The 18,486-nt window shown below is 37.9% G+C and overlaps 1 protein-coding gene across 5 annotated transcripts in view; it reads right to left on the reverse strand.

The window, feature by feature from the left end:
• LIN52 (lin-52 DREAM MuvB core complex component) overlaps positions 1–18,486 on the reverse strand; it is a 78,915-nt gene that overhangs the window by 50,791 nt on the left and 9,638 nt on the right. Inside the window, exons 6-7 of one of the 5 annotated variants that reach the window (XR_008431397.1) lie at positions 8,080–8,181; positions 6,418–6,460 (exon numbers count right to left, since the gene is read on the reverse strand). The exons of 2 other annotated variants lie outside the window; for them this stretch is intronic. Coding sequence is in view for 2 of the 3 variants with exons in the window: in XM_053945342.1 (XP_053801317.1) it covers positions 6,285–6,460 (176 nt within the window). In the remaining variant the exon portion in view is untranslated. Of the gene's footprint in view, positions 1–6,201; positions 6,461–8,079; positions 8,182–10,918; positions 11,047–18,486 lie in introns of those variants that run through there. 2 more of the 5 variants (XM_053945342.1, XM_053945346.1) reach the window with 2 other exon arrangements.

An 18,486-nucleotide genomic window follows, 5' to 3' on the forward strand; every position in this document is an offset into this window, starting at 1 on the left:
AAAGCCCCTATCATTTGTGAAACAAATAGCTTGGCAATTGTGTAAGATCTACAGACACCTGTGCACTGCAATTCTAATTGTGGTTTATACACTTCACTTCTCTCAGTGCTCCTTATGTCTGCCCCTAGACTCAGACCAAAGGAAAAAAAAAATACACACAAGTAGCAGCTTAAAATATTTATTCTGGAATAAAGCCAAGGTCAAATACACAAGAAAATTTTGCATGCCAAAAATGTCAAGACCTAAGACCAGGCACTGACTCATGAAGCTAATTAAACACAGAAAAATTATTTTCAATTATTTTGTAAGGCTGAAATTAAAAAAAAAAATAGTTACACTTCTAATATTAAAATCAGCAAGAAAACCAATTTTGCATCAAAGTTGAGGATATTTTCAAATATCCCTGAATGGTACTTTACGAGTGTAAGTTATCACTGGAAGAGCTACAAGTTGGGAGAGAGCTCTGACCACCAAATCCCACAGATACCACAACTAAACAGCAGAATAGGGCCATGTTTTTACAAGAAGTACTCTAAAGAAGGGCCTTTTTTTATTTGCTTGTACCAAAAAGAAAATAATCTCATCCTGGTTTCCAACACCTGCAGTGGATCAAGAGTTCTTGATAATTCAGATTTTCTCACCAGAGGATCTCAAGGAAGAATCTCAAACAACATGCAGAAATGAGATCAAAACTGTTTGCACTAGAATTCTCAGGCATAAAACGCACAAAGAAGCTCAGCAAAGTGGTCTGTGCTGAACATACACACAAGAGCCAGGTATGAAAGGTTTCTGGAGATGAATGGGCCTTTCCCAGAAGGAATGGAGGCAGAAGTGCTGTGCACGCTCCCACAACACAGTGCACCACAATGCCCCTGCCTGCACTGGGGAACACGTATTTGCTGCTGGGGGCAAAGCAGGTGAACCCTGAGAGTAACAATTTTTTCAAGTTTCATCAGTGGCCAGGGCATGGAGGCTACAGCCAAATCTGAGCCCATGAGCCAATAGAAACAAAGAGATTAAGAGTTATTAGGAACAGAGAGAATTACATATTTACAGTACAGTTACTGAAAAATAATCGTGTAATGATTATGTAAGTCCCTATATTCCTTTTGGCTAATAACGCTGGGATACAAGCTGTATGGTTATGCAAGCCAGGGCACACAAATCCAATCAGAAGACATCAAGGCTTGTTTACAGGGAGGCTTGCAGCACTGGATCAAGAATGGTACAGCTTCCTTGACCTCCAAAAGGTAGAAACCAGCCCTTGTCAATAGGTTAGCTAGTGGCCTGAACTGTGAAGGAGAACTGCATTTTTAAATTTAACTTCTGTCAACAAACTTAATGGAAACAGCTATCTAGATCAAAGAAGCTCATAATATGGTAGTCTGTATTTATTTGTCCAGAAGTATGTCTTTACTTTAAAGAGCAGACTAAATCTTTAAAATGTTTTCAAATCCCAAGATTCCTTATTGAAACATTTTTCTGTTTAGATGACTGCAGCCCTTGACAGAACAATGCATTATCAGTATTGGAGGCCTCTATGAAAAGATTCATGGGTTTTGACTGAAAAATACTGTTTGATTTACACATTGATTAGACAAAGATTACTTTTGCAATGAGTATGATAAAACACATGACATTACATAGAAGACTTCCAAACTTTTCAAAAATCCATGGAAAAAGTCTGTATGGCTAAATACATGCAAATTACTGAAATCTCAGTGTTCCAAGGTCAAATTCTCAGGCTTTGTTAAGACAGAACTATGGAAGAACAGTAATATGCAGTTTGTGGGCTGCAGAAGAAAACCTTCACAACTATCTCCATCTTTTAATTCTTTCCTTCATGTGAATCAAAGGTACTTCATGTAACTATTACCCTATTACTATCCTCAAACCTTCTCAGTATATTCACTGCTTGCTTTATTCCAGCACTTTAAGGTATATTATTTAAGTTATTTTAACTTGATAAGTCTCATGTGTTCTGCTCACTACAATACTCTTCTGGCAGCAATACCCTGAGCTGAGGAGTATCTGAGACCCTAGAAGAGGATTCAGGAAATTCAAAACCATCTCTACTAACTCCAAGCTGGTCACAAGACACCAGAGGAAATGCACTCATTTAGAAATGCTACAGATTTTACAGCATCCAAATGCTAGGAGAGTCAAGTTTGAATGAATAGTGAAAAACTGTTATTACTCAGAGAATCTATGGACTAGTGTTAATCTGACCTACTTGATAATCAAACTGTAATACACTCAAGGCTATTTGGAATGGGTATTCAAATCTCAACAATGTAGGTTCTGCTACAATTATTACAATTTAGCTGCTAACGAGCTTAAAGGCAACTGGGTAAGGCTTAACTGTAAAAGCAGATGTAGAAGATATACTCAAAAATACCCTCCCAGATCCACAAGGAAATGTGAGAACATTTTTCATAAACATCCTCATGCTTCTAATATCAATGAATTTTGAAGAAAATATCAAGAATCCAAGAAATACAGAGGGTATTGGAGTTGAAGATATCTCCTGAGAGTAGAGGCCATAAGAAACTCCAGTTTTTTGAAACCCAGAAATAAAGCCAAACAAAACATCATTATAAAACAAAAAAATCACTGTTTTTTTTTCTCCAGAAGGTCTACTGAGAGTAGCCCAGTAAGCTTTGGTACTCATCTGCTTCCAAAAAATCCCTTCATGTTTATTTACAGTCCATGCATACCACTGGTCTGAGGCCACGTCTACCACTAGGTACTTCTCTTATAAAAGCTGAATAAAAGATAGCAGCGACACTGCTATCTTTTAATGAGCACAGAATTGGTTTTCATCCACTATGAGAAAAAAGAACACTGCAGCAAAGCAGACAGCAAACCTTCTACAAGATAGCTCAGAAAGGAAAGCAGAAGGCAGTGCCTCTGCTTTGCTATGAAAATGGCCATGAAGAGTCTCCATAGATTTGGTGACTAGAAGCACTGCTCTGAGGGTTGAGGGGCACTGAAAAAACTTTGGAAGTCAGGAGAACTCTGAAGACACCATGATCCAGTGACAATGGAACTATCAGATGTATTTAGAGTTAGGAAGGTACAGCAGAGTAGAAGAGGTATAATAAAATGAGGATACAAGGAAAAAGTGCTTAGTGACGAAAATGTAATCTACCAGAAGAGAACAGATCAAATAAGGTATACAATACAATATCATATGAGGAAAGTTGTAGAGAATCAGATTTGATAGAACCTTGGCAGGTCTCCAGTTAATGTTCTGTCCAGAACAGACAGACTGCTCAAGGCTTTATCCAGTCAAGCCATAAAACCACCCACAGATGGAGACTGCACAACCTCTCTTGACAATCCTTCCAATACTTGACTGTTCCATGCTGGAAAAGTTTTCTCTTGATTCCAGTCAGAAATATTCTTGCATCAATTTACAGTTATTGTCTCTTGTTCTCCCACAGCCTGACTCCATCTTCTCAAATAACCTCCCTGCATGTTCTAGCAGGCAGCTATCAGGTCCCTGTGAGATCACCTCTTCTCCATGCTGAATTTTCCATTCCCTTGGCCTCTTTTCACAGGTCAAGTGCTCCAGCCCCTGATCATCCTGGTGGCCCTCCACTGAACTCACTCCAGTTTACCAACGTCTTCTTCGTGCTCGGGCATGGAGGACACCACTGGATGTGGCATAGCAGACACAGATGCATCACTTCCCTGGATCTTCTGGCCACGTTTCAATCAACAGATGTATATACAGCCCCACATTCCTTTCCCATATACTACCTACTGTATTCCTTTTCAACACTGTTTCCTTGCCTTTAACCTTCTACCTACCCACTGCTTTGCTTAATGTTCCAGGAAACCTAAGTACTATAGGGAAGAGTGAGGGCATTTTATGCCCTGAGACAGGGAAGAAACTATTTGCTCCTTTCAGTTTTAGATGCACACATTAATAAACATAAATTGTAAGCTTTTTTTTTTTTTTAATTAATGTGTTTTTTATTTTCACATAAGCCAGGTACTAGACATGAAACTCTTGGGGCAACCCAGAGAACTATCTGTTGAAAACTAAATGATAGCTTGGCCTGCTACCCAGAAACATCCATCACCCAGCCCTGTTCTGCTGGGATTTGTGTTGAATGACGTCCTCTACAGGTTAACAATTAGTTTTTAGCATAAGAGTCCTGTGCCATCGTCATCATCTCCCCAGGAGACCAAAACAGGCTGAGTGATTTTTAGATTATATGGTCTGATAAGACACAGGCTCCTGACTCTCTGTGTGCTTGTGCCATGCAGGCCACCTGCTCTATGGAGCTGCCACCAGGGACACCTTCAAAAAGGTTTAATAATGATGTTCTCTCAAGAGATGTAACTCAGAGCATGCTCAGAATTTACATTCTATACCACTGACCAAAATCTGGTATATAAAATCCCATCTATAAATAGGATCTATGACTAGTTGCTAAAAGAGACTGTAGAAATGTTATTTCCTGTTAAACAAGAATCTCTGTGCTCTGTAGTCATAAAAACTGTAAATGAGCACAGGAATTGATAGAGCAAGGCAGATCAGTAATCTACCCAGTCAGATATCCTGTTTGACTGCAGCCAAGATCAGAAGCATCACAGGAAAAGATAAATTCGGGAGCCACATCATGAAGACATATGGAATAATTATTACTGAAAGATTCCTCCTCTTCTTAAGTGCTTGTTTTATATCCTGAAGCAGCTGATATTTCCTATTTCATTTTAGATTTTTTCTGCTCTAACTAAAAATGTTCTCATTGTCCATTTAATTGCCTGATTCCTTCTCATTTGTTGCTAATACTTGATCCAAAAAAAAAAAAAAAATCCCAGTGTGCAGAAAGTCCCACATCAAATAATTCATTATGTAAAAAGCATTTATTTTTGCTAATTTTAATCTGACTAGCTTCCATTACTTGTTTTCTGATTTTTCTCCCCTCTCATTCTTTTCAGGGTTGGGAGTCAATAGGAATTTTCAATTTATCTTCTCAATTGAAGAGATGTAAAATAACAACTGCACTACCTTTCAAAATAAAATAAATCCTCTTTTTCCCCCCCACATTCTCATGAAGAAAACTCCTGATTTATAAGCAGCTCTCTAGAAGTGAATAGTGTGTACCACACAATCTCAGAATTATTCCTACCAAAATACTGCCTGAAGTGACAGAGTATCCGAAGTTACAAAACAGACAATGAGACTTATTTCCTTCCTGGGAAAAGATTATTAGACCTTATGCAGAAATATAGGGTGTAAAGCATAAACAATTATTAAATTCAAACAGAAGAGGTAGGAGATAGCATAATAATTTGCTGTGACTTGAAGATTCACTCAAGCCTGAAGACATACAGGAGAAGAACAATCTGCTCAGCTTCACCATGCCGAGGACCTGGCTATTCTGGACCTGGCTATTTTGAATGATCCCAGGAGCTCAGGAGGTTTAAGGGGCACATGCAAAATATTATTATATCCTGCCACATTCATCAACTGTGCACAAACCCCAATTTACTTTGAGTAAATTCTCCAGCAAGTTCAGACAGATTTGTCAAGACAATTCTGCCAAACAGCAAGTTTTTCATCCAAAACCACAAAAGTCATGTAAAAGCCCAGAACATACAGAACATCAGAACAACAAAGAAAAAAACATGACAAGAAAGAGAAATGGAAAAATGGCCTGATACAATACTGAAGTATGTGTAGAAATGTATGGAGATCTTGATCACAGTCAAAATACAGAGCTCATCTTTGTGAGTGGAACAAGATTTGATAAGATCAGAGTAAAAGATTCTGAGAAAGGCATAATATTATAAAAACTTGGATAAGCACTGTGTGGATATATAGGAAAGGTAAGTGTTATATCAAAAACTGGAAGAAGATTTAAATTATGGCTTGGGTGCTTGGACTTACTGCACTAATCTCATCTCCCATTCTAGAAGAGCTAATACTTCTTTCTGAGAAGAGCAATGAAAACGTCACAATACAAGAAGGTTTTTTCCTCTTGCCTGAAGAGTATTTTTCCCATTGAAAAGACCACCAATGGAAAGCATTCACTCAGCTAAATGAGTAGAAACAGACTCTTGTATTTCACAATAAAATGGAACAGACAACTGCTCTAAAGAGACAGGTAAATTCTATTCCTAGAGTAGTCCAACACCAGATATCCTAGGATTTGGGAACAAGAATTTATTAATTCAGAGTGAATAAAATGTAGGCTTGATCTTGAACAATTTTCTGACTTTTGTGAATTATGACATATTATGGTCAATCAAATTGCAGAGCTTTACTAAATGTGTCTCAACTGTTCACAGAAATCACCAACAATATGGATATCTGCAATTTCTTCTTCATAAAGGACATCTGAACACATTCCCCTTGTGACAGTGTAACCAAAGAATTTCTGAAGACTGGTAGAATGACCCTCTTGCTCTATTATGCCACTTAGACAGCCTATTGGATCACCTAAATGGAGTAAAAAAAGAGGGATTGGCATGAAATGAGGTCTGGCATGAGGTTGATACGACTCACATAAGAGATGCGGGAACAGATTGCACTCCTAGGTCCTCAAATACAAAAATCGTACTTGCTGACGTGAAAAAACAACAATTGTTAATAAACAGATATTCTACTCTTCAACACTCCATATGGCAGTCTGATGGATTAAACACCAGCAGAGTGTTGATCACTCTAAAAGCTCATATTGAGATGATCTGGAAAATCTGTCTATCTACAATTTACGAATTCTGGTTAATTTAATTAAAATGTTGCATCACTAAGTGCCTTAATATGGAAAGCCATAAGCTTGTGAGGTTCCTGGCACATGCCTGCCTTCAGAAGAAGCTACAGAACAAATTAGCAAGAGTCTCCTTTTAAATTTGGGATATACAAAGGAAGGAAAACTCCTGAGCTAGAAAATTTGTCTAAGTGTACAAGCAGGGAGAAGAGAGCAGAAAAATCTCCAAAACAGGCAGAGACATAGGTGATACAATAAAGCTAAGGAAAGCCCATAGCGTAAGAAAAAAAGGATATAGGACAAGGTACAGGTGACTTCTTTGAAAGTGGCCAGCTAAGGTTAAAGGAAACTAGATGTGTTATAAAGAGCAGACTGAGAACTGGAGAGAGAGGGGTGGGGTTCAGGAAAAGAACTGTCCCCTTGCAAGGAGAACAAAGGCCAGGAAGTCCCAAAAAAGAAGAAGCTCATGATCGACATGCTTGACCAAAGGTAGACCCAGTGGTGTAATCTCCCCTTACCAAAGGAGGCTTGAGATCTGGCTTCTTCAATTGAGACAGCTCCAGCACATACACAATCAATTACTGTAATTTAGCTAAGGGGTGGTACCTGTTCATTTTCAATTTGGTGTCAACACCATGAAAGAGAATCTTTGAGGCTAAGCCAGCTTACAATTTTTTTTTTCTTCCTAGAAGCATGGCTGGATGAAAGAATACAGACATTCCCAATGCAAAACACCCATCACAAAAGTGAAGAAAGTGCTAGGATGTGGAAGCAGATGATAGTTTGGAAAACAAATAGAAAACCATGTCTGAATGCAGATCTAAGTTAATGGAAGACAAAGCATTCCCAATATGCTCACTACTGTCTCTAGAACAGCACATACGGCAGTTAATACTTTTTTATACTTAATAATATCTACTGTTCTTTTTAAACAAAAAATGAACATGCTGAGTTCACTTCTTAGCAGTTAAAGCTGAAGATCCACATCAAGGGGTTTCTGGGCACAACTGCTTATATTTGAGAGAAGTCAGAAAACAGGGAAGTGGTGTTATCAGAGAGATGTTGTGCAAGAAGAGACAGAAGTCCCCATGTTACTATTGTCTCAGTCCACTGTAATTCAGTGTATTGGGGTTTCCTCCTAATATGTCTTAAACTGAGATATTCAGCAAAATACAAAATAATTTTTTTCTCTTTCCATTTTCAAAACTATCTAGATTAAAGCAAAAAAAATTCTAGATGGAAGGAAAACCAGTTATCTCCAGGGAAACATTGGTTTATGCTCATTTCTTGTTCCAAATAATTAAACAGAAACAGTTTTGGATTTTATTCTGTAGAATGATTGTCTTACTTGGAAAAAGTAAGAGGAGTAGTCTCTTCAGTATAGCAATTGGTCCTCTACTTGTACAGACAGATGAGCTTCTGCCTGCAAAACCCAAGATCTGTTGACTTTCTGCAACAGACAACAGGGTATGTGAGATTGTGAAGAAGGCCTGTATGTATGTACTATGTCTAGTACAGTATTATAAAGCAACACTGTCACCCCTTGAACACCACCGCAGCTGTGTTTCTACAATTCACTGTGTGACAAAAAAGAATATTGACCTTTTACAATGTACACCCCTATACTAATCTTTCCCATAAGAGTAGAATTCAGAAAAATTGTTCTGGAGTAAATAAAAAACAAAGCCATGTGATTAGAAAATAAAAACTATTTCTAAAAAGTTTGATCACATTTACATCTCCATGCTTCCTCTAGACTATTTCCAACTACTTTTCAGAACATGTGACTGAGTGTGTCGGAGCCAAAGTTAATTATTTTCAAATTCAAATACAAGAGTACTGATCTTCTATACTATTATAAGCATAAGAGCCAATAAAAAGTGCCAAAGAAAGCGAGGTGGGAAAATAACCTTCTTTCCCCTAAGTCTTCTCTGCTTCAGAGAGACCAAGCAGGCTGGTTTCAAAACAAGAGCAAATGATATAACCAAACAAAAGCAGATCTGAAAGGTGAGCAAACCCCACAAGCCACAGAGTCATTATTACTGTGTCGACAGCACACTTGTTAAAAATGTATATTTTAATTTTCTGTATTGCTTAAAGGTCCCAATTTGCCCAGGGATCTAGCTAAGCTGCCATTTTCTACCACGACACAGTCTAATCTTTATTTAATGGATTTAGCATCTATCTTCACTAGAGTAGTCTCCAAGGGGAAGGGGAGGGGAGTATGAAGGGGCATGAAGAGATGATCAGGGCCCCCCTCTCCTTCATCCATCCGGCGCTCATGTTTGTGTTCAAAATTCAATTACCTCCTTATTGATACTTCACAGAGATATTTAAGCTGCAAACATGAAGCCCTGATTTCCCAGGGGGCCATGCCCCTCTCTATTTCACTGCTCTGCTTCCCCCAGGGTGAATTCCTGAGGCGTCCATATTAATAGGTAATCAGTCACAATTCATTTATTAAACAGCTAGCAAGGTTTATCAGCCTGCCCTGATTAGCCGGAAGAAGCCACTGAATTCCTAATTTATTTATGGAAATATAAGTGTCTTTTTGAATTCCATTCATGAAAAGACAGGGGTGCCGTGGGTCTGGCACACTGAATTCTAACAGGGAAGCACCAGGCAACCTGGGCACTGAGGACTTTGCAACTTCAGCCTGGTAAATACACTGTGATGACCCCAGCATGACCAAGAAATTTAGATCAGAACCTCAGACAGGGATTCATAAGCCAGTTCTTCAGAGAGTAGCCATTGCCACCCATTGCAATTAGAGAATTATTATCCACTGATGGCTCAGAGTGTGGAATAGCTGGAGAAAGTTCACTAAACAGAGCCATCAGTGCAACAAAGCCAGGTCAAAATAATAAAGAAAAAAAGACGCATTTTCAAAAATTTAATAAAACATTTAGACCAGAGCTGAAAACAACTGCCAGGTAACATTAATATATGCATTTACACATAAAGTTCAGCTTTTTGAAAACTACGTCCTGTTACAACCTTTACATAATTTCTGCTATAATAATTTCAACTAAACTGTTTTTAAAATGGAACACCACTACTGTACATTCAAACTCAGACACAAAAAGTCAGTGATGCTGCTGATTACCAAAAAGTGAAAATGGCTAAAAAAAAATTAACAAATAATTTCTCTATTTTTTAAAAAAGAGATATGGAGTACTCAGTAAAAAGCAGACCTTGAAGTCAATAGACTTGTACATGCACTGGATACACCTTAAGGCAGTTAGAATACAGCTTCATATAACATAAAGCTTATATACATGGGCCTCTGAAGTTTAAAGGCTACAACTGGTGAAAAACTTTTTTTATCCCTGTCAGCTGTGTAGTGATCTCCAAAACTCATATGCACCTGAATTTTACCCACCATAGCTACTTAATCAGAAAAACAGCTAGGAATGGAAGACTACAGAAAATGTTTATTTCCTTTTTCTTCTCAATACAAATTTGTACTAAGTAACTTTCAAAGTGTCCCCCTCTGCCTTTGGTCACTTTCCTGAACAGCTCTACAGGGAAGTAAACATCGGTAAACACAGAAAATATAGAGATTCTATTTTCAAATGCTCCGAACAAGGTGGATGTCCCTCACACAGATGCAGTAGCCAAAAGGGTATTTTTGACTTATTCTTCCCTAAAATATTTAGATCTCAAAACTGACAGGATTTAACAATATACAGTGTTACATGAATTATAGATGGAGGCATGTTTAAACATACTGAGAGCGTTTCTGTTAACACGAATTCTGAGACACTATTATGAGACATTTTGTTTAGCAACTCCAGATCGTGCTATTAATTGACTATAAAAGTATTCAAAACTAACAAGTCAAAGCAGAAAGAGGATGCAGATGCCACTCCACAATGCTGTATCTCATAAAAAATATTTCAGTTCAAGCACAATTACTTGAAAATATATTTCAAAAAACATTGCAAAATCTTATGTCGTTTAAAACTGGCTACGTCTATATCCTCTGAATTTAGAAGCAAAATCCCAATAGTTACACAAAAGGTTTTAATATAAGATTCCATTACACAAAAATTGCAGTAGTGCATTAAGATATATAAAATTCCCACTTCCACTGAACTAGTACTACCCATAACCTTAAATAAAAAATATATTATTTCCTCTCAAATTACAGTGGTTAGACATGAAAAGATGTAGTACATGCAATAAATACATCCAAAATGCTAGGAGGACTGAGCATTTGAATTCATCTACTACCAAAACTTGTATGTTGCAGGTGTTTGAAGTCAAGGATGGTGTGGGGAAATGAATCCTGGAAGAAGCATCTTTTTACTGCCTGAAAAAGTAATCAATAGCTTAATTGTTATTAGTTTGTGTTTTCCTCAAATAAGGGGGATTTAGTGTATTTTTCCTACTATGTAATGTAGTTCCTAGAAGAAGGAAAAAGACACAGAATTTACATGAAAGATTTCTCAATACCTTTTCTCCACTGTATAAGGATAATTTTCATGCTGGCACAAGAGGCAGACACCACAGGATTTTACAACAGACCCAAACATCTAATTAAGTTGTGGCTCTCAAAAGCCAGTTTCTGCAGCCCTCATTGCTTGGGGAACTGCAAATGCTACCAATGAAAATAAAACAACCTCTTCCTTTCCTGAGTCTATCCATACTTCACCTTTTCTCTCTTCAGCAGTATTCACAAGGGTGATTTTAAACAAGGTCTTTTCAGAACACACAAGATAGAGCTCGCCACTGAGTAAAAATAGGACACTTGTGCATGTTTTCAGCTGGGAAGCTCACTGAGCATCAAATTCAATGTTATTTTCACTCTCTCAATATTTAAGCTCCTTATCATGCAGAACACTGCAGCACTGTCCATAACAGACATCCAACCCATGAGGCCCAAAGGTGTTGCAAAGCATAAGCTGCAATCATGCTGCAGTTATTTCTAGTCTAGATAGACATTTCTAGTCTTGTAGTTTGCACAGATGTTGCTCCTAGTTATTTCTGGTTTTCACTGCTTTCAAAACACAACTCAGTGAAAGCAATGTAGCACTGGCACATATACAGAAAAAACCCTACAAAACTATAAGAAAATAGAATTTACTATTACAATAAAGAACACAACATTACAATCTTTAACTGCTTGACTGATTTTCAAACTAACCAGTTTAAAGTCCATTTTAATGCAACCAAGTCTGATATAGATACCCAGTCAAACCCAGCAATGCCACTGCCCACCCACCAAGCAGAACTGGAATTCATGTATCTGTAAAACATCCAAAGGGATTTAAAATAAAAGCAGAAGTATTACCAGAAGGTAGTCCTTCATTTCTAATGCCTTCATAGAACTTGAGGACAAGCACCTATTGCTCTGCTGAAAATTACTCTGGAGTACTTTCATCCTGTCCCATTTTGTCCTCCATCTTATACATTTATTTCTAATTCTCCTAAAACAATGCCTATATACTTCTAAGGCTGCTACAGTAACAAACTGCATGATTACAATAAAGCCTGGGATGATTATCTTCTCTCTTTCTTGCACAGTCAGTGCCAGCAACATCACACTCTTACTGACTTAACAAGGAACGTCACAAACGGCACAAACAAAAATTACTTCCTACACTACTTAAATGCTGTAACTTAAGTGACAGACATTTACAGGCAGAGTACAACACAGTTCAGAATAAAAATGAGACCCTTTAATTGACACTGGAGAAAATTAGATTCTAATTGCATATGCTATATTTTGCTGATGACAATAAGGTTAGCATTTGCAAAAAAAGTGTTATGAGTTCCTTAACGACCAACAGGTTATTAAGACCTTTGTCATATAACTCATTAGAAATGTGACATTTCCAACAGCAGAGAGCCCTCTAGAGCTACCATGGGATAACAGTTCAGCAACCCTCCAGGAGAAGGGCACCAATGCTGCTAAATGCAACAGCTGGGCTCTTCATGGAATCCCCTCCACCTACTGACCAAACCCGATTTTACCTGGTTCAGTAGAACAGACATCAAACCCCAAAGTGAGAAAACAGAAGTCACATTTTAATTTGAAGAATATGGGAGCTAATATTTATTGTATTGCCAGTAAACTTGGAAAGCTTTAAAATGTAGTAATAGGTTTGGGGGAAGTCGTGCAAGGACTTTGAGATATTTATAGTACATATGCTTGTAAAAAATCACCAAATACTTGAAAAGCAGAATTTTACATGACAATGCATAGTGATACCCAAATAATTGTCACTTTGTGAAGTTTAAACAATATGTGGATATATTCCTCATAGCACAAAAAATTCTCCATATGAAAATGCCCTAGCAATGTAAAATTTCTACATAGAAAATATATTCTGCTGAACATATTATAATAAAGCTTATAAGCTTTCACTAAAACAGTGCTCAAAACAACACATAAATGAAATCTACTTAATCAGTTATTAGATGTCTTTCAATTATCTCCACTCTTGTGCTTGTGCTGTAGCAACCAATCACTATGATTAAATCACAAACTGAAAATCTCTTCTTACACAGCATGGAGTTTGCTATTCCCACCTCCTCAACTACAGTACAAGTTGTAAGATAAATTGCAAGAAAATAACTAAACTATATCCTTTAGCTTTACTGTCAAGAATTACAACTGTGAAAAGCAGTAAGCACAGCTTTATTATCTCCTCATTGTGACCAAAACCAGCAAAAATAAATTCACCCATTTTCTCACAACCAAAACCCATTGAAGCATACAATTTTGGGACTGACAACCGAATTACAGCACACCAACCATAGGTTTAGGTTCACATTTTAAGAGCCTAAGTTAATCACTTAAAAGTTATGAGCTGAATTTTCTGCACATTAATTAATCTGATTTAATTATGATACAAGTTTGCAGTGTGCTTAGGGAACAACAATCTCTTGGTCACTTTAAAGAATCCACAAACAGCCTTCAAACATGCTTTCATGGGCAAGTATAAAGTAATGTTTTATTACCAAAATAAATTTCTAAGAGCCAACACTTCACTGGAGGGGGGAGGTGAAGAACAAACTTGCAATGAATATGATGAGAAGAGGTAGTATGTCTACTCTGCTGGCAATAGCATCAAGCTTCCTTTTTTGATCTCTAGCTAGAACTCAAAAAGCCACAGCAAAACCTTCCTGTAGAGACAGAGGCAATTCAAAATATCTTAGCACCCTGACAAGTTCATGTTCGGATCCTGGAAGCCAGGAGTACAGTACCCCATTGGGGTTATTTTTATCTCAGGCCCACTGCTATATTCAACAATGCACTTCTAAATGAGAACATTTTCAGAACAAAAATCACTCTATTTTACATAAATTGGTTACTCCTCTGCCCTAAATTCCCAAAATCTCATGGCCATAAACTCCAGTCATTTTGGGACACATGGATATGCTAGATTTTTACAAGATTTTTATTCCATCTTACATTCAGTTTTCAATGCCTAAGAAAATGCAAATAGCTGCCATTGCTTCCATGCTATTAACAGCAGCAATCCTTTGACATTCTGAGATAAAGTTATTGTCTTCTTTAAGAATCAAGTACAATGTTTGTGCATCAAGAAGACAAGGCTTAGACACAAAAGAAAAGGTACATTCAGGTGTAATCTGTTGTACATGCCTGTGCAGACACTGAGCAGGTCCACACCAAGACTAATGGGAGCATGAACACAGCATTGGAAACATGTCAGGACAGTAACTACATGTGTACACCAAGGGTCACAGCAGAGTCCTCAGCTCCTTTTCCTTATCCCCTTAAAATGTGTATTTCTGCAGGATATGTATAGGAACTAGTTATGAAAGTCAAGCAATTAAAAAGCATTTCTGAGGTATTCATGGGACTGTACCAGCCACAAGTGCCTGACAGCTCTGCGTGTGTCAAAGTCCCTGGAGAGCCATCACACTTCAATTACTATCACTAACATTAGTCATTATCAGGCTGGCTTCAGTCCCTGGGGAAGGCAGCTTGTGATGACAATATCCAGCCTCTCCTTGTAAAACAATTCATTAGGCAAAGCGGAACAGCTGGGGCAGCCACGTGGATGTCTGCAGAGTGGCCCTCCCACTGGGACCTCCAGCCCCCCTTCTCCTTTTGGACAGGAGCAGCCACCGCCCCATGACAGCTGTAAAAGCCTCTGGGGACGCTTCAGGTTTAATCAGTGCTCCTTATACTCAGGGGAAGCATTTGATTGCAAACTTAAACTAATGGCACTCAGAAGGTTACAACAATCATCAGATAAGAGGCTTTAGGGCATTTTTATCTTGTTCTAATGCTCACAAGTTAATGAGGCAATAAGAGACAGATACTATCAGACTTGGTCTAGCAACATTGTACAGACTGGATGTTCAAAGCTGCATTTACTGCAGATGCAAGAGGTAAGGTGGTAAGTTCACTATTGATCTTACAGAAGACTTTATGCTCCGAACGACTGAAACCACTCAATAACGTGACAAAATGCTTGGCAAATTTTCACATAGCTTTGTATGCATTATCACTGGATCCAAAATGGAGGGAACTGAAGAGGAATATAGCAAGCCAAACTGGTAAATAATCTCTAGCATTAGACGGGATACAGACTAATGATTTCTAACCTTTATACTGCTTGCATATAGAAATCTTTTTATAGATATAATGTCTGCAAATGGCTGAGAATAGCCTCTCTTTTCTTAATTACTCTGCTTGGGTCCCAGGCCAAAGAGCACTTGATATTTGGATCTGTTTTATTATCATATTCTCATTTTACTACTGATGACTGACACAATATTCTAATGATACCTTCCTGTGGCATGTAATAGCAGCTAGCAGGAGGAAATAACAAACAGCAGCACACAGCAAATGATACTTAACAATAAAAGCTTTATATGCTGTTTTTTAAAATTAATTATTTTTTCAAGGCCTTGCAAAACCAAGTTAACACAAACTCCACCTTACAGCTGGGGAGATAGGAAGAGGCACATAAGAAGGCAAATAAATGAACCAAGCAGAAGAGGAGTAGTACCAGAAACTGAGCCAAGTCTCCAAAGTCACACTCTAGTGAGATTTTTCACTAGGATCAGCTGCTGCTCTGCAAATAGGTCCAGCAACCCATACTGTGGAAGAAAATTCTCTCTTCACTCCTGCCAGAAGCCAAAATTTACAGGAAAACATTTCAGACAGAGATGGCACACGGATAATCTTTCCAGTATTTGTAAATACAGAGTAAATGTTCTAGTAACATAGAAGTGGAAAGTTTTAATTGAATAAAGGCATAGACAAAGTAAAAGATGTTTAAATAATAAATACAGACTAGTTGTAAAGATTCGAGAGTCCCTGCTAGAATGACTCCTGAGATTTGTCAGGCATTTTTGTGATTTTAAATGATAATGGAAAAATGCACATAACCTTATGCTTGATCAAACTTTTCCCCATCCTCAATTCCTCCACTGACAGTAGTCTACAAGTTATCCTGTCAGAATGAGAGTAGCAAAAAATAGGCTTCTGACAGTATAATGTAAGAACATTTTGTTTGTAGTCATGTTTCTCTCTGTGCCAAGCATGTGGCAGGTAGAAATGCTTTAATGTGACAGCCCATTCCTTTACTTTTGTGGCTAGAAGCTCTTCAGTCAATCCCCATTGACCCTCTACTTGTCTAGACAGATGAGGGTGGTTTCACTGCTCATTTCAGCCAAGACACACAAGAACCTCTGTGTATTTTGAGGACCATTCTCCTACTCTGCTTAGAGAACTGTACTGAATGGACTGTACCGCCCTGTGCACAAAAATGGGCTCTGCAGCCCATTGTAATGCACAGACTTGTAATCAGCTCTGTCAGTGGAAGTATTTGAAAGTCCATTCACCATACTCCTAAATTCTAAAAGCCATCACTGTGACACAGGAATTCTTAGGTTTCCTGTTCCTAATCAGCTGCTCCCATAGAGGCAGATAATAAAGCTGCACCTGCCTAAAGCTCATAAACTGAACCATTCAGTGCTGTGGGGAATGCAGGCTTCAAATCTACTTCTAGTTCTAGAACAACCTAGATCAGAGAAATATGGACCCACTGCATGATCGGGGTGACAAGGGCTCAGATTTCACAGTCTTCAGAGCAGTTTGGTCAGTTAGTTTTCAGATTAATCAGATTTCTTTCTCTTCTTCCCAACTATCACAGAGAAGACTCCTTTTTCTTAACCACAGGAAGTACCTAGATCAACCTGCACTCTACCAACATAAACTGAAAAAGTCTTTTCCAGAAAGGATCAAATAATTGCAGAATTTCTTCCTACTATTGAACAAGCTATAGGAGACAAAGGGGACTTTGAGAAGAGACACTCTTAGACACAAATACCAGGGTATAAGAAATGTTTTATGGGGCTTTATTTATTGGTTTTATTTTATTATTTATTTTGTTGTTCTTGTTTGTTGGTATTTGTTGTCCTGGTTTTCTTTTTGCTGGAGGCAGAGGTGTTGTTTTTGTCTTGTTTTAATAAAGCAAGTAATATGTCCTGGCTGAAGTACCTTTCAGAGGTATCCTTTATTTTAAAAATATCAGATTCACAAACTAGTTATGGGCATGTAGAAAAGGTGAGGAGGATGACAAGAGAAAAGGAAAAAAACACATTTCAAAAAAGATCAGGTAAAAAGTATCTAATTAACTCAGCTTTTATTTAGAATTTAGCTGCTGCATTGAGCATCACTCACTTCAACAGCAGTTATCTGCCAGCTTTTGGGCCACTCAGCATATGATCCATATATATATATAGCTTTGGAAACTCAGTTATCAGAAAAAATCCAACCCAAACTTAGAATTTAACTAAAAAGCTTCCACATAGACAGTTATCTACAACAGGCATCAAACAGAAAATACAAGCACAGAGAAACTGCAGAAGTTTGAACTTCTAACACATATAGCAGAGTTTTAGAGATTTTTTTTCCTTTTCTCAAACCTCACAAGTATATACCTCCTTCTGCAGCAATCAGAATCATCAATGCTTGGAGACTGTGATGATGCCTTAGTACTCACCATCAATGTCCATCATAGCATCTTTCCCTAAAAGTAAGGGAAGGGCAAGAAGGCAAAGATGCAGAAATTTCTTGAAACTTACAGAAATATTCATTCTACTTTACCAGCAGACAGAGAACACCATAAGGATCCATGCAGTATTTCTTTCCATAAATGACAGTTACCTAGACACAGTATTTGTTTTATGGTAAGAATGCACTATCTATGCATATGGGTAGAATCACATCTGATATCAGCAGTATACTGCCTCTCCCTGATTCTATATTTAAGAATAACCTGAATCTGCCAATTTTTTTTTCTGCACACAGAGGGCAACTCAAACACACCCATTTATTAAAAAAAACAAACAAACAAAAAAAAAAACAATAGCAGCCATGGCCCAAACTCAATTTCCATCCTGACCATTGCAACCTAATCTCCTGGCACGTTAATGCAAATCAAAGCGAACACTTTTCTGACACTGGTAGCAAAGCGTGCTCCTCTCCCAAGAGAGACCTGTAAAACAGGACAGTCACTGACAGCAGTACAATTACTGACACAGATACAGACTTTATGGACATGTTTATCTCTGCTGTAAATCCACACTCTCTCTCCACTCCGATTCATGAGTCATAAAGAAATTGCAGATAATGAAAAAGTTGGAGAAATTTACAGCATGTCGGAAACCTCAGACAGCCAGAAGAAATTAAAGAGCTGACTGAGGATAAATCACACAGGTACAATTAAAACTTCCTAAGCCTCCTTCACTTCCAAACTGGGGC

The sequence above is a fragment of the Vidua chalybeata genome, chromosome 6 (assembly GCF_026979565.1).
Source record: "Vidua chalybeata isolate OUT-0048 chromosome 6, bVidCha1 merged haplotype, whole genome shotgun sequence".
Taxonomy (NCBI): domain Eukaryota; kingdom Metazoa; phylum Chordata; class Aves; order Passeriformes; family Viduidae; genus Vidua; species Vidua chalybeata.